Genomic DNA, 22,786 nt, shown 5'->3' on the forward strand with positions numbered 1-22,786 from the left:
GTGCTGGCTGAAGATCTAGTGGATGATTTTTATTTATCATGGATAAGTGCTAGCGCTAGTTAGCATAGCTACATAGCTACATGTCGTAGCTGTGTACCAAGACACACGTCAACATACTGACAAATAAAACAACAAGAAACACAGAATCTGTGACCAATCGTTCAGAAAGGTCCTGCTACAGACGCCTCTCTGTCAGGATCAGATTCTGGATCAGATTCAGAGGGTTGAAGTAACGCAATCTCTGAGCAGCCGTGTATATTCAGCCAACATGTAAACATTAGATCAACGCGCTGGACAGCCAAGGCACATCCACTTCCTCAGGGGGCGTGGTCAGAGGGAAAACAGAGTGATCTGAGGAGGACTGAAGAAGAGGGTTTTTCAGGCATGCCAAAATCTGATTTCAAAGTGTTTTTTTGAGCATAAACTTTAAAGACATGTTTTGAGGACCTCTTAGACCAATATATTTTGATGAAAAAAACGTGATATGTCACCTTTAAAGTAGACAAGTAGAAACGCACAGAAATCAAACACTGAAACATGTTCCCCACTAATACGTCTCTGTTAGCTGTATAAATCACCAGTTGACCGTCAGGGGTGAATTACTGTAATGCTGATGGGGATTAGCTATTTGCACTAAATTGCCCATCAGTATCCTTGGTTGAGTCATCTAATTTTAACAAAGAACCAGAGCATCAGCCTATCCTTTTTCCTGATGCCACTGAGAGGAAAATGTCCTCATAGCAACCTTTACCCTGCTCGTCACCAGGTCCGGACTGTGGGGTATTTATTTGTGTCGGAACAGATTGTCCGTGATCATTACATTTTAGTTTGTGTGAGACTGTGATTCTCCTGTTACAGTATTTCCCAATTGCTAAAACACTAAACCCTATTGTCTGAACCAAATTCTTAGCAGCCTGAACCCATGCATTGAATCAGTCACTCTTTTGGCAAAACCATTTGCACTTTTCACCTCTTAGACACAACTTGCAAACACATTCTCACTCACTGAAACACATGTTGTACTGTGATGCACTTGTGTTGCATAATGGTAAGCACAGGTAGTAAAATGTTTTGGGAATGCAATTAATACTTATGTATGACTAATGTGCTATCTGAACATGTCTCACTACTGTTCGGAAAGTTAAATGTAAGGCAAGGCAAGGCAACTTTATTAGTATAGCACATTTCACACACGAGGGCAACTCAATGTGCTTTACATTAAAACATTAAAAGCATTGGAAACATTCAGACAAGCATAAAAGAACATAATTAAAATGACAAATATAATAAAACAGAACAGAAAAGGATAATTAGAAATATATTAAAAGTAAAATGTGCATTTAAAGCGAGTTAAAATAAGCTAAGATAGGAAGGCAGAGACAAATTAAAAAGTCTTAATCTTTGGTATCAGATATGTGGTGCATAATGACTAAACGCTGCTTCACCATGTTTCATTATGACTCTAGGGACTGAAAGCAGACCAGTACCTGATGACCTCAGAGGTCGAGATGGTTCATAAAGTATCAGCAGATCAGCAATGTATTTTGGGCCTAAACCATTCAGTGCTTTATAAACCATCAGAAGGATTTTAAAGTCTATTCTCTGACAGACAGGAAGTTTAAATCACAGAAAACACCAATTATTCATAATTATTACCATCATTTTTTATGGCACAGAGTTGTAGGCTACTATCTTTCCTACCAGTATCCATTATTGTTATTGGCTCAGACTGAAACTGTGTGAAGTTATTGCACTTAAAGCCCTGACGTCCTACTAAAACTAATCTGCTTTTTTAACAGCAGTTATTGATGTCAGATGGATTAAAATGTGCTTAATGTCTCACTATAACTCACTCCCCCCTCATGAAAAACTGAAGCTAAGCTAACCCTGTTTCCAGTCTCTATGTCAGCCTGCTCTGAAACCAAACAGAGGTCCTTTATTCTGTCCGGGTGTGACTCAGTGGTGCTGCTCTCCTCGGAAAACTGCTGTGGGCTCAGAAAGAACATGTTTATGGTTTATAGCCTTTAGCAGGAGGACTGCAGCACACTGGCAGGCGAATATGGAACAGAACCGTCACATAGGGGTTTCCCTTATATCAGCTGAGACCAGGACTGAACCACCATGTTGCCTTGTAGGGGGACAGCAGCGAGAAAAGGGGCCAATATAGAATAAATGCTGAAAAAATATGTCATGAAACATTAGCAGAATAAAAAAGGTTTTTGACTTTAATCGTGAATTTCTTACAATTGAGCACTGTTAGGTCTGATTATTTTGGTTTGGTCCGATACCCCCTGCAAACCACAAGACGTGGATTCTTCCTAAAATGGCGGCGGTTCCTGTCAGTGTAGAGTGAAACTTTGCTATTTTTAGCGAGAATTTAGTCATTTTCTGTCCCGTTTGGCCGACCACAGTCTTCTAATTATTACAGTAGGCGTTGTAAGAACTCAGAGGCGTTCATCATTGACCCCCAGCACCGAGTGGACTCGTTCAGGGCTCCGTTTTTGGCCGCCTGATCGCTGGGCTTCCCTCGAAGTTGACGGTGGCTGAGTGCCTGACATTGCTCTCATACCGACTGTTGTTGTCACCCGGATTGCTCAACAACGCGGAACCGTCAGGTGAGGCTGTACGTCGGCCGAGCAGCGAGCTAGCTAACCGGTCAAAGCGTGTGGATCAAAGGAGTCTGTGGGTTTCGGTTGATCCGGATCCAGCCGGTGCGGGTCTGAGGACGTGTCAGCTGTCAGAGAAATAAATCTCAGGTGTTGGATGTCACCTGCAGTCAGAGTCAGCCTCAATCTGGTTTGCTAGCATCGTGTGAGTATCAGTGTCCCTCACTACAGTAATGCTTCAGCGTGAGCGTGTTTGTTTTTGTGTGTGTGTTTTTGTGTGTTTAACTGTTGGTTGTGTTTGTGGCCTACAGTCACTTACACTCATAGTGCATTGGAACTGTACCAGGCAGTAAATCATCTGTCTGTTAGACCTTCTGCCAGCGGGGCAGGGGCGTGTCCGCAGGGTTGGGCAGGGGTGGCACGGCCCCTGGGACATCTGTTTGACAACTCCAGGTTCCCACACAATTCTAAACTATGATTGGCTGCTTGCCATGTCAGAGGCGGGATATACATTAACACAGGTTGTTGTTGGCTGTGTTGCTACGACACCAGTTTCAACAATACAAATAAAAATCAAACAATATTGACACCAGTTTGAATATTATGAGTTGTTTTTGATCTTCAACCTGCACATTGTGCTGGTTTAGTAAAGGTCACTGAACATGTAACAACTTCTCATAAAGTTAGGAATACTAAAAGGAAAAAATAAACAGGATTTCCTTAGAAAATAATGACCATAAACAGAATGTCTTATCGTTAATAATGCTAAACAAATGAGTCATTAAATGTGTAATTAGGGGTGTAAGATTCTTTTTAACAACGATTCACGATTTGTGGTTGCCCATACAATTAAAGGACAATATTGGTTCATTTAGAACGATACGATCCAAAATGATTCAGTGACTCTAAATCGATTCAGTAACTTCCATCCATCCATCAAGCCATCCATCCATCCATCCATCCATTATCTCGACCGCTTATCCCATTAGGGGTCACGGGGGGCCGGAGCCTATCCCAGCTTCAGGCGGAAGGCAGGGTACACCCTGGGCAGGTCGCCAACCTATCACAGGGCTAACACAGAGAGACAGACAACCATTCACACACACACTCACACTTACGGGCAATTTAGAGTGATCAATTAACCTGGTGAGCATGTTTTTGGACTGTGGGAGGAAGCCGGAGTACCCGGAGAGAACCCACGCATGCACAGAGAGAACATGCAAACTACCACACAGAAAGGCACCTGCCTGGCGGGGGATTCAAACCAGGAACCTTCTAGCTGTGAGGCAACAGCGCTACCCACTGCTCCACCGTGCAGCCCGATTCAGTAACTTTTCAGCCAAAAACTCAACCAGTGTGACTGAAATAAATACCTTGACACTGGACAGTCCTAGATTCCTGTTGTTTCTTGTAAGGGAATCAGGTATACATTAATTATGGATATAAACAAACAAGGCCAGAGGCTTCTGCAGAGCTGATGTCACCTTGCGCTGCTGCTGTATCGGGAACGCTGCAAGAGGTGCCTGGATGGTTGGCGTTGTGTGAAATCCCATGGTGCCTTAGTAGGTGGTTGGATAGATTTGTTGTATTGCCGTGGCACTTCACTTGACCTTTACACATCCTACAAACAGAGAGCGACTTATTTAGAATATCTCTGTCTTTGCAAAAGCCAAAGTGTTTCCACACGCTGGACTGTAATCATTACGGTCCAGTGTGTGTGGCTTGATAATTTCTCGCTTGCTGGCTTCTCCTCTGCCATCCGCCATGCTATGTATTGTTGTCTGCTGGCACGTGGCGATGACGTCACAGACAGGCAGCGTGAATTGAGTAACGTTTAACGTCTTTATCATTAAAAGTGCAAAGAAAAAACACATCCATATAAAGTCCGCCGTGCTTAAATCCAACACCTTATTTCCTAGCATCAATACAGTCGATTTATTACCTTTTAAAACAATGTTAGATCGATATATGTCGTCCGATTTAGTCGGATCGTAGGAATATAAATCGATACATCGATGTAGTGGATGAATCGTTACACACCTTTGTGTAACTGTAGAGAGTGTTACGTTTGTCTGTTTTGTTTGTATTTCTCTTTTTTTTTTCATATTCAACATTTCCTAACATCAGTGGCTGTGCAGTGGTGTGAGGCTCCCTGCCAACAGTCAGGAGTGATAAAAGACAGAGAGAGACCAGGCAACACCTCTGTCTCTCTCCTCTGTTCTCGCTCTGTCTGCATCAGACATAAATTTAACTTGTGCAGCTTTATGTGATGCCAAAGGGGCTTCATAAAATGTCAGAGACACATACAGCAGGCTGAAAGAGGCGTGAGTTAAGCAGCAAACAAACAAAACCCTTCACCTTCCTTCATGATTGTGTGGAGGTGTGGGGAGTTTATAAGAAGTATAATTTATAGGTATAATATATCATGTATCTACTAATCTACTATTAAGCTGTAAAACAACATTGGGCATTGGTTGAAAGCATGCCATCGAAAAGTATCAAGTAATCAGTAATTTTGAAAACCTTAGGTGGTTCACTTAGCATTTTAATGTCACACATTTTCGTTTGTTGGCACTGTAGAAAAGCCATTAGGAAAACAAAATGTCAAAAATAAACATGTTGAAAACAGTGTACAACAACAATGTGTTTTTGACATTAGTGTGGACAAGTTTGATTGGACATTTTTAAGTACTGTGAACTGACTTTGGAAAAACATCTTCTTTAAAGAGTTAATCTGAAGAAGTTCATCTTCTGATGTAATGATCAGTGGAAACAGACAGGGTTAATATTTTATTTATTCATGTGTATGGGGTGTGTTAAGTCAAAAGAGCCTAGACACACCCTGACAGCAGGATTCTAAATAAAGATTCTATTACTTTCAATAATTTAGTATATTTAAGCTACAGTGCATACACTGTAGTGTAATACATGGTTGTCTCTTGATGAGTCAGTTACAAATTGTCATCCTATGAAGGTTACTAACATTTAAACAAACAAGTTAGGCTTCTGACTGCTCACTTCCTGTTTCTAAATACTGTGTTTTACTCTTATTTCCTGGTTCCGTCATGATGGACAGCCATCCTGGCAAATCAAATGGAGAAGCTCCAGGACCTGAGCCAATCAGAGCTGCAGGAGCTCCTGGACACGCCGGAGAGGGTGGAGTCTATGGCTCTGGAGTCTGATGAGGTAATGATGCTTCGCTTTCTGTTTGGCTGCCATGTTCCAGAGGGAGGATTGTGTGGTCCTCCTCTATGATGCTGAAAGGTGTTTAGTCATTAAACTAACATTGACTTTGCCTGGTTAATCTTTTTCTGGCTCTCTTAGAAACAGCTACGTCTCTGAGGATAAGGGCAGCAACTTACAGTCTACTGTGTAGAGACTGTCCAAGCTCTGTTGTTCATTGTGTGGACAGACGTAAAGAAATAAGCACAATCTTTGTTTGCCTTTGGCTGGCCAAATACCAACAGAGGAGGAGTCAGGTGGAGCCATATTGACAGGGGAGGGCTGAGGATGTTCTTAAATCGTAAAACAAACTGTAAAATGAGCTGCTCTTATACAATTATGACAAATATTTTCCACTGCAAAAAAATTGTTTTCTCAGATATTTCCAAGGCAAATAAAAGCAGATGAGGAAGGTCCGCAGGTGAGCTAGACTATATTTGTAACGACTTCATCCAACCAGTCTTAATGAAGTCAGTAGATTAACCTGGTTCTATGCATTAACCTACCTACAGAGTAAGCCGATCTGTAATTAAGGGATATTTAAGTTCACTGTAGCCTGACTTGCCGTTACCGTAAAGTTTAGAGTATAAAGCCAACTCTTAAAACTGTTTAAACTAAAGAGTTGGCTGCATCCTCTAACAGCTCAACTACCAGAATGATAGCTAGCAGCATTACAAACTCTACATAGTGAAAACATAATGATGAAAGAGCTACACATCTGCACACTGTTGACTTTGCTGAATGCAGTGGAAGCCATCACACAGAAAGACAGTTTAAACCTTTATTCCCTCTGCAGACGCCCTAAAATAGGCCGTGTATTATATACTAGTGTGACCTATATTCCAGATTTTATAGTAGATTGGAAAAGTCTTAACAAGATCTGCTTTGGAGGAAGCAGAAGGTTTGTGAATCTACAGGAACGTTTTATCTCTCTGCATGTAGGGATAGGTATAGAGAACTTGTATTTTTTGGAACCAGTACCTGATCAGCACCAAAAACACCTTTTAAGCTAATGGAAAAAACTGTCCTGCTATTGGTGTTTTATGTCAACATTCTGCCTCACTTCAGGGCTTGTCACTCAATTCAAGACGGCAATTTTTTTTCAGGTAAAATAGTTTCATTAATAAGTTGCAACTGGTTTTACTCTGTACATTTTAGAAGCCCTTTCCTTAAATACAGTCCTGACCCTATGTGCATGAGCGGCAGAGACTGGAGCACTAATCTGAGAGGAGATGCAGATTTTCTTAGAAATTAGCTACAGAAAGGGGTCATCGTTTATCTAGGCTGAGAGCCCGGAAATCTCTAGTTACATATTTTACGTTTGGCTGTACCCATCCCTTCTTGCGTGCTGTTTAACACCTCACTCAGACTGTTACGGACAAATTCCACCAGGTCCGTGTTCGGTCCGTCTCTGATCCATCACGGCACCATATCTGATAGGTTTCTATTCCAGTCAATGTGTTAACTCCCACTGGATCCGCTCCGTTGTGTTCCGGCTGTGTCTCTGATCCGGCAGGTCGGAACGCAACAGATCAGATACGCAACACTTCTATTTTTGCTGGATGCTGGAGCACGACGCATCGATATGCACAGAGCAGAAGGAGCGGGACAGGAAGTCAGGCACCAAAACAAAATTTTAATAGCCGGTCAATTTTCAGAATAAAACATTCTGTGTTATCGTTACATCGCCTTTAACTTAACTATGACAACAAAATGTCATTTTGAGCGGAGCCAGGCCTGGAGTCATCAAGTCAGAGGTTTTCAGAGGCTGATAAAGAAAACATGGATGAGGAGGAGAGGAGAGGAGGATAATCCTATATTCACTGATTACCCCAGGAAAACCTCGGTCACATGACTCCAGCTGTCCAGCGGTCCTGCTCTGTGCTGCATTCTGAAAATACAACCGGTGGGTGTTGACTGAGAGACGAGAGAGCACAGAGCTGGACCGCAGCGGATTGGAGACGGACTGGACACAGATCTGGTGGAAGTCCCGTGTTAGTGAATGTATCACTGCAGTCTGAGCTTATTAATGGCTTAATAAAGTAGTTTAAGTACACCTAACAGCATTAAGCCCTGTCCTGTATCTGTGGAAGAGTGCTGGTACTCTGATAGATAGAAACCATCTCCTGTTTTAGCAGATGTGTTAGCAAATGTGATAACCTAGCTCATAAATACTCAGATGCTACTGTTTGAAAAACTGAAAAATAACTCTACAAGTTTTTTTTGTACATTGACAGTGGGAGGAGACAGAGATCCTTATATTGCAGTTAATGTTATTAACATCTCTTTTAAGTGGAAGCTCCAAGATGATCAAAGTTGTCATTGATTAGTATCTATCTAATCACTGGAACAACAGGAGATACAGAGACAGCACGTTCAGGTTAATGATCCCCTGTACAGAGTCAGCACAGTGTTCAGCAGCTCATTAACAGTTGGACTGCAGTCAAAGATCTACAGACTCACAGAGCCATATAACACACGCACACACACACCTCCTCAACTTTGTGTCATTCTTTGTCATTCGTTACATAACTGTTCTGCCACTTTAAATCCTTGGACGTGCTTTAGCTTCTGCCCTCTCCTCTTTATAGTGGAGCACGTAACGTCAATGATTTTACAAAAGAGTGTCACATTTTGATTCGTCAGACTGAAGGACAGTTTTAGCTGATGATGAAATCCACTAATTCTTTGCAATTCTACACTTAGGGACAATATTCTGTTTTTAACATTACATGACTTTTTCAGTCTTCTGTTGTCCCTGTCCCGACTATTCTGAAATGCGTTGCTGGCTTCAGATTGTTATGGGAGAAATACAGACGTGATAGAATGTTCTTCCTGTGTTGATTCGAAGTTAGAAAAAGACACACACACACACACCAGACCTTCCGTGATTTGCATATTGTTATCTGTTCGCATGGCTGAGGAGCAGACCAGGGGGTGAGAAGTCACGAAGGTGACCAGGAAGCGAGAAGTCGTAAAAAGCTCTCTGCTTTGTCTCACATTTCTTTGAATGTGTTTAAATATGCGGTCATCTTATACTCTGAGGAGAGTAAGTACTAGGGATGTAAATTTAAAGTATTTTACGTAAACGATCTTTGGAAATGTTAACGATCAATTATCAATTAATCATTACAAAAACGTAAACGCTTTCCATGTAAAAAATAATGCCGAATGCGTTTTTTCCCCTGAATCTAATTTTCCTTCACGACACAGTGTTTATAACTGACAGTATTGAATAGCTACGGATCGTATTGAGGTGTTCAAAACGTTAAACACGCTCGACTTTAGACTCCCATTGTCCAGTTTTCTGCCTACTCATTCTTATTGAGAAAAATAAGCATGTGTAGGTGATCAGGTGTCAGCCGGGAGCGAAACCGGGTCATAATCAGTCCGGCAGCCGCGAAAAAAGAGCCCACACGGAGACCTGTCACTCAGCCGCAGCCGCCAGCTGAGCGTCTCCGCTGTGCGCAACACCTTCAGTCAGCTGATTCACATGGAAACATGCTTTAAACTTACAACACCCCCCTGATAGTTGAACGAAATATGAGACCACATGATGTTTGTTCCACGTGATAGATAATCTTAACAAAAAAAATGTGTTCGAGTAAGTTCTTAACAATCTATTAATCAATACTCGATTAATTGTTGACATTCCTAATAAGTACCATGTTGAATCTTCACTCTGGGTCCGTTGTGCAGACCTTGTCTCGCTTGTCAGATCATGCTGTAAGCTGACGGCTGACCGCTTTGCAAAGCTAACTAAAGGCCAGGATAAAGCTCACAAAGACAAACCATCGTAGTTTGAGTCTTTCATTTTCAGATTTCCACCACAAGATTTAAAGTGATTATATATTTTGTCATCAAACAGTATTTCAGTTTCAACATTTGATGTGCTGTCTTTGACCTATTTTTAATAAATGCAGGGTTTCAATGGTTTGTAAACCAAAAAGTTGCAAAACATCAAAATCTGTATTCCATCTTACTGTTTCTCCTCTCCGACATTTCACATCAAGCATTGTATTGTTAACAAAAACTATCAGAATAATGAAAACTAGATTGTCTAGATAGACTAGATATTTATTTTTATCTGAAATACATATAAAACCAAGGCTTGACAAAACACAATAACTGAAACTGTAAAAGGAACTCAAAATAAATACATTATAGAGTAAATGTTGTAGAATTTGTCTTTGTTCATGTATTTCATTTGACGTGTGTTTGTTTTCAGATCCAGAACATTCAGCTGGAGAGAGAGATGGCTCTAGCATCAAACCGCAGCCTGGCCGAACAGAACCTGGACATAAAGCCTCGCCTGGAGTCCCAGAAGGAGCTGCTGGTGGAGAGATATTCCCAGCTGGAGTCCATCAGAGAAAACTACAGACAGCACTGCTCCTTAAGAGGTAAGGGGAGGGACTCAAGAGCTGTTCATGTGTCTGACTGTTGACACTAGGGCAGCAACTAACACGGTTTATCAATCATCAATTATCAAGACGATTCTTTGACTAATTGGATATTAGATTGCACAATAACTTAATAGTTCTTATTAGCTATGAGCTTTTTAACATTATTCAATAAACTTTAGAAGTCAATTAAAAGTTTTAACGAATGTAAGACACGTGATTTAGTTTTAATGTGGAGCATCGTACAAGTTTACTCCACTGTTTCTTGGTTGGAGAGGAGGAAGAGAAAGATGAGAAGGAAGGAAAAACAGGAAGTCTTAGAAGATAAAGATTTGAAGGTGAGGGACTGAAAATATAAACCTCACTCAGCATGGCTCTAACTCTGGACCTTGAAGTTGAATGTCGGCATGCCTTCTCCTCAAACGCTTGTGCGTTACTGATGTGCTTCCACGAAAAGCAAGTTCCACTTTGCAGATCTTGCAGGCAGCTCTTTTCTTTGCAGCGTTGAGTCAAATGTGCCTGGACTTTTTTATGACACAGTGGTGTTGCATTGTTCACCGCCATGTTGCTATGCTTTGTTTACCGTTGGTTGTCGCTGAGTGTTGCATGTGCTACACTCAGCAGAGATAGCAAGGACGTGAGATATCTCACTCTTCAGTAATTCAACTCCAGAAAACTACACTATATTTCCAAAAGAATTGGCTCAACAGCCTTCATTCGCATATGAACTAAAGTGACATCCCATTCCTAATCCATTGGGTTTAATATGATGTCGGTCCACTCTTTGCAGCTATAACAGCTTCAACTCTTCTGGGAAGGCTTTCCACAAGGTTTAGGACTGTGTTTATTGGAATTTTTGACCATTCTTCCAGAAGTGCATTTGTTAGGTCACACACTGATGTTGGACGAGAAGGCCTGGTTCTCAGTCTCCGCTCTAATTCATCCCAAAGGTGTTCTATTGGGTTGAGGTCAGGACTATGTGCAGGCTAGTCAAGTTCATCCACACCAAACTCTCCCAGCCATGTCTTTATGGACCTTGCTTTGTGCACTGGTGCACAGTCATTTTAGAACAGGAAGAAGCCATCTGCAAACTGTTGCATGGAATTGTCCCAAATCACTTGGATATGCTGAAGCATTCAGATATCCTTTCACTAGAACTAAGGGGCCAAGCCCAGCTCCCGAAAAACAACCCCACACCATAATCCCCCCTCCACCAAACTTTACACTTGGCACAATGCAGTCAGACAAGTACCGTTCTCCTGCCAACCGCCGTCAGAGATCGCCGGATGGTGAAGCATGATTCGTCACTCCAGAGAACGCATCTCCACTGCTCTAGAGTCCAGTGGTGGCATACTTTACACCTCTGCATCTAACGCTTTGCATTACACTTGGTGATGTATGGCTTGGATGCAGCTGCTAAGCCATGGAAACCCATTCCATGAAGCTCTCTACTCACTGTTCTTGAGCTAATCTGAAGGCCACATGAATTTTAGAGGTCTGTATCGATTGACTCTACAGAAAGTTGGTGACCTCTACGCACTAGGCACCTCAGCATCCACTGACCCCGCTCCGTCATTATACGTGGCCTACCACTTTGTGGCTGAGTTGCTGTCGTTCCCAATCGCTCCCACTTTGTTTTAATACCACTGACAGTTGACTGTGGAATATTTAGGAGCAAGGAAATTTCACGACTGGACTTGTTGCACAGGTGGCATCCTATCAAAGTACCACGCTGGAATTCACTGAGCTCCTGAGAGCGACCCATTCTTTTTACAAATGTTTGTAGAAACAGTCTGCATGCCTTGGTGCTTGATTTTACACAGCTGTGGCAATGGAAGTGATTGGAACACCTGTTTTCAATTATTTGGATGGGTGAGTAAATACTCATATCTGTCACTGTATGAAAATGTGTAATGACATCACGAACAACTCATCGACTCTTAAATCCGGCAGTCATTTAATTTTGTCATTGATTTTTGTTGACTATGTCGATGAAGTAAAACGTTCTTTACAGTCAGACAGAAAGAAAGAAGACAAAGTCGTCTTCATACAGATTGATCAGAGTCAGAAACACTTGAATGAACACACGCTGCAGTAACACAATGACTGACACTCATTTAAAATTGATATTGACTGTCCATATTAAACAGTGTCTGTAAGCTTGTGCTCAAGTAGTTCCTCAAGTACTTTATTACATTGTCAGTACATGAGGATTATCACACACTTCTGTCTGGAGAAGAGTGAGCTGTAGTTTGAAAGATTTTCACTTTCTCTTAAGAAACTTTTTGGGGGCTGCGTCTCAGAGTAAACAATCTCAAATGTAGGTTGGGAAGTCTTTAAGTGAATTCACATTTCGTCAGTCTGGTCTCTGCTGTTTTGTTTCTTTGCTGAGTCATTGCTCACAGAGCTGAAGTACAAATAGCACAACATGCCGTAAACTTTACACGTCGAGTGTATAGATGAGCCTGAAGTGGTGAACATGTACAAGTTTTTACCACAGAGGTCTGCACTCTGCTGAAAAAAAGACTGAGTAAAAAAGATGTCAGATGTGTAATACTCTTTTTTTTCTGGTTCAAAAATAAAGTGAAAAGAAAACGTGCTGATGTGACTCTGACACTCAGAAAGAGGAGAACTATACCCTGCCTGACTGACAAAACAACGGTTATGAACGTCTGATCTATCAGGATAAGATTGTATAGCCGAAGTTTTTATCTTTGTGTTATTTGTAATATATACAATTAATATATAGAAATAGAATAAAAGATAGGAGAAACAGTAAAAGCAACACACAGTGGAGAAACTGGATTATTTACATCGTTGAAATGAAAGGAGCTGTTATTTCATCCAGGAATGTGCAGATTGTATCAAATGTAGCATGAAGAAGTCCTCCAGGTAGAAATGTTACCTATGTGCCGAAATGAGACACAAGTCATTATAAACACACTTATCTGATTTGACTGTCAAATGCCTGAGTCAAGTCAAGTCCCATCTGAGAAAGATGTAGCCACACCCACCTGTGATGTTACATAAAAACTGCACATGTACAAGGTGTATCATTTTACCTGTGTGTCCAAATTGTAATGGTTTATATCTGAAAAGACTCAGAGGTGATGGCCCTTATGTAATCATCACTTCATTGTCACTGAAAAAAAGTAAAAACAGTTTGAAAGAAAACATGTCAGAGTGGAGTTGACTTCTCTCTCTCACCTGTTTGATGATGACGGGACACACAGGTGCTCTTTGTCTGTAAACAAAGACGTCAAGATTAACACGTGATGAACCGGTTTGTTGTAATGTACCTGACTCTCTCTCTCTCTCTCTCTCTCTCTCTCTCTCTCTCTCTCTCTCTCTCTCTCTCTCTCTCTCTCTCTCTCTCTCTCTCTCTCTCTCTCTCTCTCTCTCTCTCTCTCTCTCTCTCTCTCTCTCCTCAGATGGGATGGTGGGTCAGGTGTCTCCTGAGGCATTTTTCTCCAGACTCCAGACAGAGGGCGGGAAAACAGAGGCAGAGTCAGAGGTCAGAACTGTTCACAAAACACGAACACACACATACACATATAAAGCATGTTCTTTTAATCAGCCTTAGTTTCAACACATTACAGATGGTCAGCGGTCTATCTGAGGAGCTAACACTGTGTGTGTTTGTGTGTGTCTGTGTCTACAGGTTCTAGCAGATGAGTTTCTGGAAGGTTCTCTGCCATTGGACTCCTTCCTGGAGCGCTTCCTGTCCCTTCGCTCACTCGCTCACAGGAGGCGGGTTCAGATAGAGAAACTGCAGGAGATCCTGAGACAGAGGAGTGAAGGCAATCACACCGCCATGACATCATCAGTGGGCAGCCAGGACCCAACCCCTTCACCGTGGAATCAACCCACAAACACATCAACAACAGCACATCAGCAGCAACCGAGTTCCGCCCCTCAGAACCCCTCACAGCAGACCGCCTCCTCATCAGCAGGGGGCGCCGCCGGCCTCCCCTACAGCCCCTACCCTGTCACCCCCCATAACCCTCCCACAGCAGCGGCAGCAAGCTCCGGCCCCACCAACCCCCCCTCACAGTTTCCTCCGTACCCAAGCTCCGGCTCATCCTTCACCCCTACGGGGAGCTTCTCTGGCCCCCGGCCCGCATTTGGGCCCCCGGCTTCAGGGAGCTGCCCCTACCCAGCCCAACCCTCCTTCCCTACCCCCCACCCGGGCTCAGCATTTGGCCAGTACACCCCCAGCCACTCTCAGAGTGGCACCGCCCCCTATCCTGCCTCCTACAGCTACGGGGGCTACAACTACCCCGCGGGGCCTGCCTACTCCAGCTCTCAGTCCCCCACAGGGAGGCCCCTGTACAGACCGGGATACGGGGTCCCACAGCCGTACTCCTGAGAGCCCCGTCCCCCTCCACCTCCTCTTCTCTGTTCTCCCCTCCTCTTCTCCCTTACCTGACTCCTCATCCCAATCCCCCTCCTCCTCTCGTCTTTTTACCTTTTCTAACCCCCCTCCTCCTCCCCCCAGAGTCAGAGGTCTCTCGCTTTACTTCTCTTTGTTGCACTATTTCTCTCTCTCTCTCTCTCTCTCTGTCACCCCCTTGCCCACACACACACTAGTCTCAGGTTGTTGTGTTGAATACACTCGTATCTGGCCCTTCATACACTCCTCCCCGTCATCTTTGTGTGTTTTTGTGTTTGTGTGTGTGTTTGTGTCTGTTACTTATCAGAGAGTCAGACCAAACACAGAGTGCACTCCTCCTGATGACACACGTGAACTGAGTGTGTTACACTCCATCAGAGTGCAGTTTGTATGTGTGTGTGTTCTGCAGAGGGAGCTGGTTAGTCCTGATCCGGTTTCTTTAACGCTCTGATGATGATTAAAGTGATCCCTGGAGGCTGTTCAATCGTGTTGGGCTCAGGTCTACACAAACACTTTGACTCTATCACAGGTGTGTCAGGTGATTCATTCTGCTCTCTCACCTGCAGACCATCAGAGGCAGCACACACCTGTCCCCCCACCACCTCAGTTTCTCTGACCAAAGAGCCTTTCATTTAATTTAATTTAGTTCAATTTAATTTAACACTAAAGAGAAGCTGCAGCCGTCAACTCTGTGTAACATGTTTCCATGCTCATTCGCGCCCCCTGCTGGTTCTTCTCAGGATTGTCCATCTTGTTACCAGTCACTGAAGCTAAACAAGCTCTTAGTCAGTTCAGCTGTGCGTGCCCCGCAGACAGAACTATAGGTGAAACTTTAAAATGTTTTTTTTCCTCTGCTAGCTAAAGGGCAGCAGAAAGTGTTTCAGCAAGAAGTCACAACTACATGAAGATGATACAGCAACACGACTAACAAAAGATTTCTATTCCATATCTTTCAGACTTTTTTGGCCTCCACCTCCTCCTTAGGGAAACATCTGTCTCTCTAGCGTCCTCACCCTCCATTATGTTCACCAGCTTGTCTCAGAACTTTATCAGTCTACACCCCCCCCCCCTTTACTCGGTGCTGAAACAAGGATAAATTGAGAAGAGTTTGGTAAGATATTTTTAAAAAGACTCTTCACAGCTCAGGTCATTTGATCCTCTGATGTTCTCCAAACAAAACATTTTTAAGTCATTTGCAAATTTGCATTGGTTCAAAATTTAAACTCAAGCTTCAAATTCACCCAATGGGTTAGAAAACCTCTTGGTGCAAAGTCTACTTGGACACTTAAAACAAACTGGCATTCAAAAAACAAACATTTTAAGTTTTCTTTTGTTTTCTTGTAGACAGACCTGAAAAATCCTTAATTCAGACTTTTTATAAATCAGCACCATGATGTAGTTACTTCAACATCCTTTCAGCCTGTTTATTGTCCCAAAATCACAATAAAATCTGTTTAAAATCTGGCTTCATAGCGCTGTGAAACATTTCAGCTGAGTTAAGTGTGACTTGTTAGTTACAGTGAAACTGAGACTTAGTAGAGACACATGGACATGCTCGCTACAGGTGAAACAGCGAATAGTTGGTTTCCATCAGAGACATCCTGGTTCTGGTCCTAGCTAACATGTCATCAGACTGAGCACTGGTCAGCCTCAAGTAGCAGGAAGCAGCAGGAAAGTTCATGGAGGAGGAGGGGAGATCAACCCAGCTGAGTGCTCTGAACATACCTGAACCACCTGTGCACCATCGTAATGAGCTGCTTTTTCATTTGTTCGGTCTTATTGTAGTGATGTCCGACTCCTCACCCCAGGTTAAGACTTTAGGTTGACATTAGGGGAATCATGTTTAGCTGTTAGCTGTTAGCGCTAATAGCATTTGTCACATGTGTGATTTCATATTGTTAGCTTGTTCCACATACCTCTGTCAGGACGAGTGTTAAAGCTCCTTCAGTTCTCACATGATGGGGTCTTCAGGCAATCAGAGCAGGGTCAGGTGATCGGAGGAGGGTCGTGATTCGGTTGAAGCGGCCGCGGCTTATGCAGACAGGGCTGATGGGAATTTGAAGTTTCTGTGAACAGGGAGGTAGAGACAGTTTGATGCAAAGAGCTCTGGAGTAAGTGCATGTGTCTGTGTGTGTTTGTGTGTGTGAATGAATCATGGTTCCACATCCTACCCCCCCTTCGACCTCCCCTCCCCTAAACATGAACTGATGCTGGACAGAAATCACCTGAACTCTTTGCTTCTGCGTTTGAGGACGTGTGGTCTGTGACTAAACATGAAGGTGATCAGCTGTGGATCGATGATTTCAGTGAAACATTAATGACATAATGAGGTTGTTTATAGATATTTTAGAAGAAGATAGGTACCCATAAATGACACTCTCAATTACACATGAAGTTTGAAATTTCATCAAACTGATCAAGTTTCATATTTTACATCGTCTCTCAGCTGATATGTTTTAGTTTGATCAGCTGATCAGTAAAATGTCCTCCAGCTCCAAACTTTAAGTCTTAAAGTGTTAAAATCTCTTAATCCTCACACAAGTGAAAGGTGATTCACACAAATCCAAACTGTCCCAGCCTCCAAAGTTCAGGGCTGAGGTGTTCAAAAGTGTCTGATCAGAAAAAAAGACCTAAAGCAAAACAAACTACATGAGTGTACAGGATCAGGGAATCCAGTCTTGTCTTATCCTAATCAAACTTCCAATTTGTGTTGTTGAAAACTGTTCAGTAGGATTGGAATATCTTAAATCTTAAAATCTGGATTGTCTGGATCACAGCACAGGGATGGATTCAGAGTGGATAACAGGTACAAAAGAAAACTTCTGAACTGGTCAGACAACACATTTTTTCCAATTGGCATCAATGTTAAACTAAATATATAATGAAAAGCAGCTGTATGGATCTTTAAGTTACTGAGGGCTTTGGAGCCCCCTGTGAACAAAGCATGTGCTCCCAATTAGACCTCCGGTGATCTCTATTAATCTATTTGGATCAAGTTGATTCAGGATAGTTTTCGATTTGATTTCGGTTTGATGTCTTTATTTCAATCATGTAAAAGTAAAATAGAAAAAAATAACAATCAAGTAAAAAAGAAGAAAAAGGTATGCAAAAAAACATTGCAAAAACTTTGGAATTTAACTTTGGAACACCTCGGCCCTGGACTATCATCCACAACCCTCTGATCAGCCAGATGAACCATTAAAGGTCCCATATAATGAAAAACCCATTTTCCTTGCGAATACCGATTTGACCTTTAGTCATCCTCAAGCCTAGCAACTGTGAGAATGTGGAAGTGAAAAAACCTTCACGTTGTTTCTGTAGCCTGCCTACTGGGAAAACATCATAGAAAGAGCAGCATGAGTGGTTTGCATATGCATGCATGCAAAACCCATTTCCCATCTTTGAGTGTTACTGCTTCCTGCTACACTCTTGTTGGCTATCTGCTGGCATGGGTGATGACATAAAGTGGCACATGAAAATCAAGAAAGTAGGTATAACACCTGAATTTTAATGTGCCACTCAGAGACATGCTGTTGTAACTGCAGCTGCAACACTTCAACAGTTAAGTGTAGTGTAATGGCCCGAGTTCTTCTGGAGCACCAACAATGTTTGTTTTGGTGTTTTTCCACTTCTGCATCTGTCTGCACCGGTCTGCACCCTCCCCTCTCAGACAATATTCAGGCAGCCAATCTGCAATGTGCCTCATCTCTAGCATCCCTGCCCACTCAGATCCCTGTAAGGTTAATGAGGTTAGAAACTGAGAGGCTACAGAGGCTGAAATTGTCCGTTTTTTTTTTGCAACTGAACTCAAAACTTTGTTTAAAAGAAAAGTAGGATATGTTGTAAACAGCTAAAAATACCATGATATGGGACCTTTAATAGCTCAGGCTAATACTGTGCTCAAATTACAGATTAAAAATCAGGAGGATGTGCACAGTTTTGGGGCAGCTGTGTGTCTGGAGCCCGGCATGCAGAAACACACAAACACACCTCATGTTCATTTAATTCATCACACTGCATGTCAGATAATCATTTAGAGTAAATTTAAATGTCAGAACGACATTAACCTTCTTAAACAGAGAATCCCAATCTGTCAGGTACAAAATCCAAAAGAACTACAAAACCCAGCTCGCCACCTGCTCTGCTCCAGGAAAGGGAAAGTTTTTTAGTGATTTTTTTATTTTCATTAACCTGGATTAGAGTGTCTAGTTTAATCTGTTCATCCATGAGAGGATAACAGATGACTGTTTTTTTTTTCTCCCGTATTTTGTTTGACACATATTTGACACTCATTTTAATCCGAGCAGAGTGATTATTATAAAGTTTATTATCAGCATCAAACTCTTCAGCAGCTTTATGTCAGGTATCAAGCCTCACAGAGATCTTCAGTGATGTCATGACAAAGTGACAAAGTCTAAAAGTCTACTGAAGGGAATTTTCTGAAAGCATCTTTAAAAAGAGTGATGCCTTCAGGGACCTTCGTGTACACAGACAATTAGCAGGTGGTCTGTTACCTTCTGAGCTGAAGTTTAAACTGCAATAGAGAAAACAGGTGTTGGGTGTAGAAGCCACTTTGTCACGTGTTTGATCAGACAGACAGATGGATTGATTATTGATCACTGAGACACTCTTAAAGGTCTGGAGCTCTGATGTAAAGAGCTGTGGTTGTCTTGGAGAGAAAATCACAACAGAAGAGTTTTTATCCAGACAAACTCATCAGCAGGTCGATTCAGTAGATGTTCTTCCTTTTATCACTGCTCTCTTCATGGAGCCCTAGAGGCTATTAGTGAAGGCTGTATTAATGGTTAATAAATGATATTTGTATGCCTCATACTTGAGTTTATCTACGTGGACGTAACATGGCTAACTTAAAACAGTAAAGTGCCAAGAGGTCAGACATTTACTTTTTACCTCTGACCTGTGACACTTAATTTAGAAGTGCTAACGATGCACCTTTTTACTCTTAGAGGATAACTTTTTTGATAATTCAGTGTAGCTTTTTAAATACATTTGAATCCTGATTTCCCCCTGCTGAAAAAGTAGACTTAATTTTAATGTTTGAAGTATTTTTATGATAAATAATTAGATTACTTTCATTGGGACCACTAATCAATCAGGTCTGTTCTCATTTTCTTTAAACTTGTCATGAACTTAATCTGATTTCACCTCAAACATTTCAGTTTTCAGATGTCAGAGATGCCTTAACTGGTCGCTTGAAGACAGCACTGTTGGTTTATTAACAGTTCAGTTTACCAGAAACACGAGTTACAACCTCTTTGTATGATTAAAATCTAATAACCGATCAATAAACTTCCATTATTGATTGATTAACCATTAATAAGCCTTTATGAAAGCTACTACATTATCTCTGAGACGCTATCATGCTGCATGTGACAATGCACGACCCACCTGAACCCAATGCTCCAGAGCTAACACAGCCGGCAGCAGAGTGACTGTGTGTGAGAGCATGAAGAGTTAAAGACGAGCCGTGTCTGCTGCTGACATCTTTACGTCTGAATCACCTGCTTCACTCTCACCTTTCACGCACCAACAGGTGTGTGTATGTTTTCAGACAGTGACACACTCCAGCATGTGGGTCATATGTGTGTGTAGCCTGCCTGCTGCTCTGACCTGAGGATGAGGATGAAGAGGAGGACAGTAATGGCGGTGTTTTAGAAGAAGCACAAAGAGGAGTTCTAATAGAGTTTAGCATTAAAAACATTCAGATGGTGAATTATGATGATGATGATGATGACTGGTTGTTAAAAAGACATTTTCTTTTCTTTCTCTTTTCTGGGGTTGTGAATAATTAAACTGAAGTTGATCTAAATGAAAACACACTTGAGTCTTTATTTATAATATAAATATGTTGTATTGTTTAAGATATTGCGACGAGTGGAATAATGAGAGTCGAGGATCATCAGTCTATGTGCAGACCGGTAAAACCGTCAATTCCCTCGTAAAGTTCACTGTCAAGCCTTGACACTAAATATTAACCTTCTCCTCAACTTACCTAAGACCACGTGTTACAAGAATATCAGGACAAAGCAGTCTGGTTGTGAAAACAGTGTTGTATTACTGATCTACTGTTAGCTGGTTTTATACCTATCCTGTTGTCTATAACTCTCTAATGCTAATGTCCCTGTTACAAACTATCCAGTGTGAAACTATTTTGCCATGTGTGGTGAGCCACAATTACACTGAGATAATTTGCTCTAAGTGTTTAGGATCCAAGGAATGATCTTTGAGTGATAGGAAATTTAACTCACCACTGTAGGCTACTTGTACAATGAGTGTGTTGTTTTAAAGGTCCCCGAAACAAGTCTATGAAGTTTATTGCAAAAAGAAAAAAACACTTTACATTCCTGTAAACCCCTCTGTTTCAGCCCTGCTCATAACAGGCTGTTTCTGCATCTGTAGCTTTAAAGCTGGGGTTGGTAGTCAGATTTAGATACACTTTTTTTTATACTGGTTAAAATGATCTTTAAGTCCCAATGGTAATCAATACATAATGTGTTCTTAAAAAAAAAGCTGCCATCTACAGCCAGAGTAAACCTGGGAAAACACCAACCAATCCCTGCCATCAGGAGCCAAATTATAAAACTAATGAGTTCCTGTCCTGCCGTTCTGCCCGCCTCCTGCGCGCACATTTCATGTTTGTTTGTGTTTTTAACTTTCACTGTGATAATGTTTTGGTGTTTTCTTCCCACTGAGTGATACATGAGTTGACGTAGTGCGAAACACAAACGATGTGCTGAGGACCGGTTTTGAATCAGTCACAATCATATGGTCGCGAATCAGCGGCACTCATGCATGTGAGCAGGGGCGTCGATTTGGAGGAGCTCCGAGGGGAGGGGGGGAGGGGTTAGATGGAGTCCTGAGGAAATACTACATTCAAATTCATGCTACTTTCCCGTGACTACCAACCCTAGCTTTAAAATAGGCAGAGCCTTAAAGTTGTCATATTTCTTGATGTAAAATTAGGATTTCCTGCTAATGAGCAAACGTGCTGCAAAAAGCTGAAACATCAGCAAACATGATGCAAATACCAGGGTTCCTAATCTTTTCCAGAGATCATTTTCCAGGACATTTCCAGGACATTTTCATCGGTGATCAAGCTGGTATGACAGTCTAAATTTAGTTCCTAATTTAGTTCCTAAATAGTCTAATATGTTCCTCTCAGTGGAAGTCTACATTGAAAGACATGTAGTCTATGGCTATCAATGAAATCATCTCTTACATACTTAAAAATTATGGCAAATTGATAATAGATGCAACCACAGATGTGCAGCACTTCACTTTGTTAGTGCAACCAAGTAACAATGATGGGCAACATCTCAGCTTTCTCTTTTCTCAAAAAATATAAAATGAGCTAAGAAAAAAACAAAAGAGCCAGCAAAGGAATCAGGAAGCTGCCTTACTGAAATAATTAAAGAATAATAATGATCAGAGGATCAGTGCATTAATGACCTAAATAGAACTGAATGACAAAAATGGCCACAAATGTTTCTCAACTCAACTCAAACTCAAAATATACCTGTTTAATCATGATATTCATCCTGCTAAGTGGTCGATATAAAACAAAGCATATGTCACGTTTTTTTATTTGAGTTACCGTAAACTCTGAAAAAATCGCACCGGTGTAAAGACGCACTCTGTATTTGAAGGTCTCTCAGATATTTAAAAAAGTTTAAACTGTTTTCCTGCATGGTGATGTCTATTATGATCAGCGATGTCTACAACATGGAGTTTCTGTGCAGCTGTGTCGCTCTTTTTGTTACGTTTGTTTTCATTATCGGGAGTTTGCACTCCTACTAGCTAGAGCAGGGGTTCTCAAACTTTTTGGAGCCAGGGACCCCTTACAGGTGAGAAAATTGCCCATGGACCACCTCATAATTGTAACACAGATTAAGCACATTAGTGATGTGTCATGAACAAAAGCTGCGGCTCTGAGAGCCGATGCTTTATAGTGAATCAGAAGAGCTGGCTCGCATCGAGAGAGAGCCGGCTCCCAGTTTTTTCCTTTCGCTGCTTAACTCTCTCAGTGCTCAGCCCCAGCTCTGCTCACAGCAGAACTTTGTTTTGATTGGTCAGCATGGCGGCCATGCGGCCAATCACATGTGAGGATATAGGATACAGGTGATGGAGAGGAGGTTGTGTATCGT

General features: G+C 41.9%; 1 protein-coding gene across 2 annotated transcripts; it reads left to right on the forward strand.

Moving 5' to 3' along the window:
• Nucleotides 1–2,296: 2,296 nt before the first annotated feature.
• vps37c (VPS37C subunit of ESCRT-I) lies at nucleotides 2,297–20,457 on the forward strand. 2 transcript variants are annotated; one of them, XR_004631860.1, is made up of 6 exons: nucleotides 2,297–2,811; nucleotides 5,683–5,792; nucleotides 10,057–10,228; nucleotides 13,660–13,742; nucleotides 13,890–15,445; nucleotides 15,578–20,457. XR_004631860.1 is itself a non-coding variant. In XM_034687833.1 (5 exons), exons 2-5 carry the CDS (start codon nucleotides 5,700–5,702, stop codon nucleotides 14,595–14,597), a joined length of 1,056 nt encoding a protein of 351 aa, XP_034543724.1. In that variant the 5' UTR covers nucleotides 2,297–2,811; nucleotides 5,683–5,699; the 3' UTR covers nucleotides 14,598–20,451. The 2 variants fall into 2 exon arrangements, 1 of the variants encoding a protein (XP_034543724.1); XM_034687833.1 differs by having other exon boundaries at nucleotides 13,890–20,451.
• The last annotated feature ends 2,329 nt before the right edge of the window (nucleotides 20,458–22,786 follow it).

This window comes from Notolabrus celidotus, chromosome 7 (assembly GCF_009762535.1).
Source record: "Notolabrus celidotus isolate fNotCel1 chromosome 7, fNotCel1.pri, whole genome shotgun sequence".
Classification (NCBI taxonomy): domain Eukaryota; kingdom Metazoa; phylum Chordata; class Actinopteri; order Labriformes; family Labridae; genus Notolabrus; species Notolabrus celidotus.

What these genes read in the sequence shown, in the direction of transcription:
- vps37c (XM_034687833.1), top strand. Translation starts at nt 5,700, where the DNA reads ATGGAGAAGCTCCAGGACCTGAGCCAATCAGAGCTGCAGGAGCTCCTG. An exon ending in TGGCTCTGGAGTCTGATGAG is followed by an intron (nt 5,793 to 10,056) that starts GTAATGATGCTT and finishes GTTTGTTTTCAG; the next exon opens with ATCCAGAACATTCAGCTGGA. An exon ending in AAACAGAGGCAGAGTCAGAG is followed by an intron (nt 13,743 to 13,889) that starts GTCAGAACTGTT and finishes CTGTGTCTACAG; the next exon opens with GTTCTAGCAGATGAGTTTCT.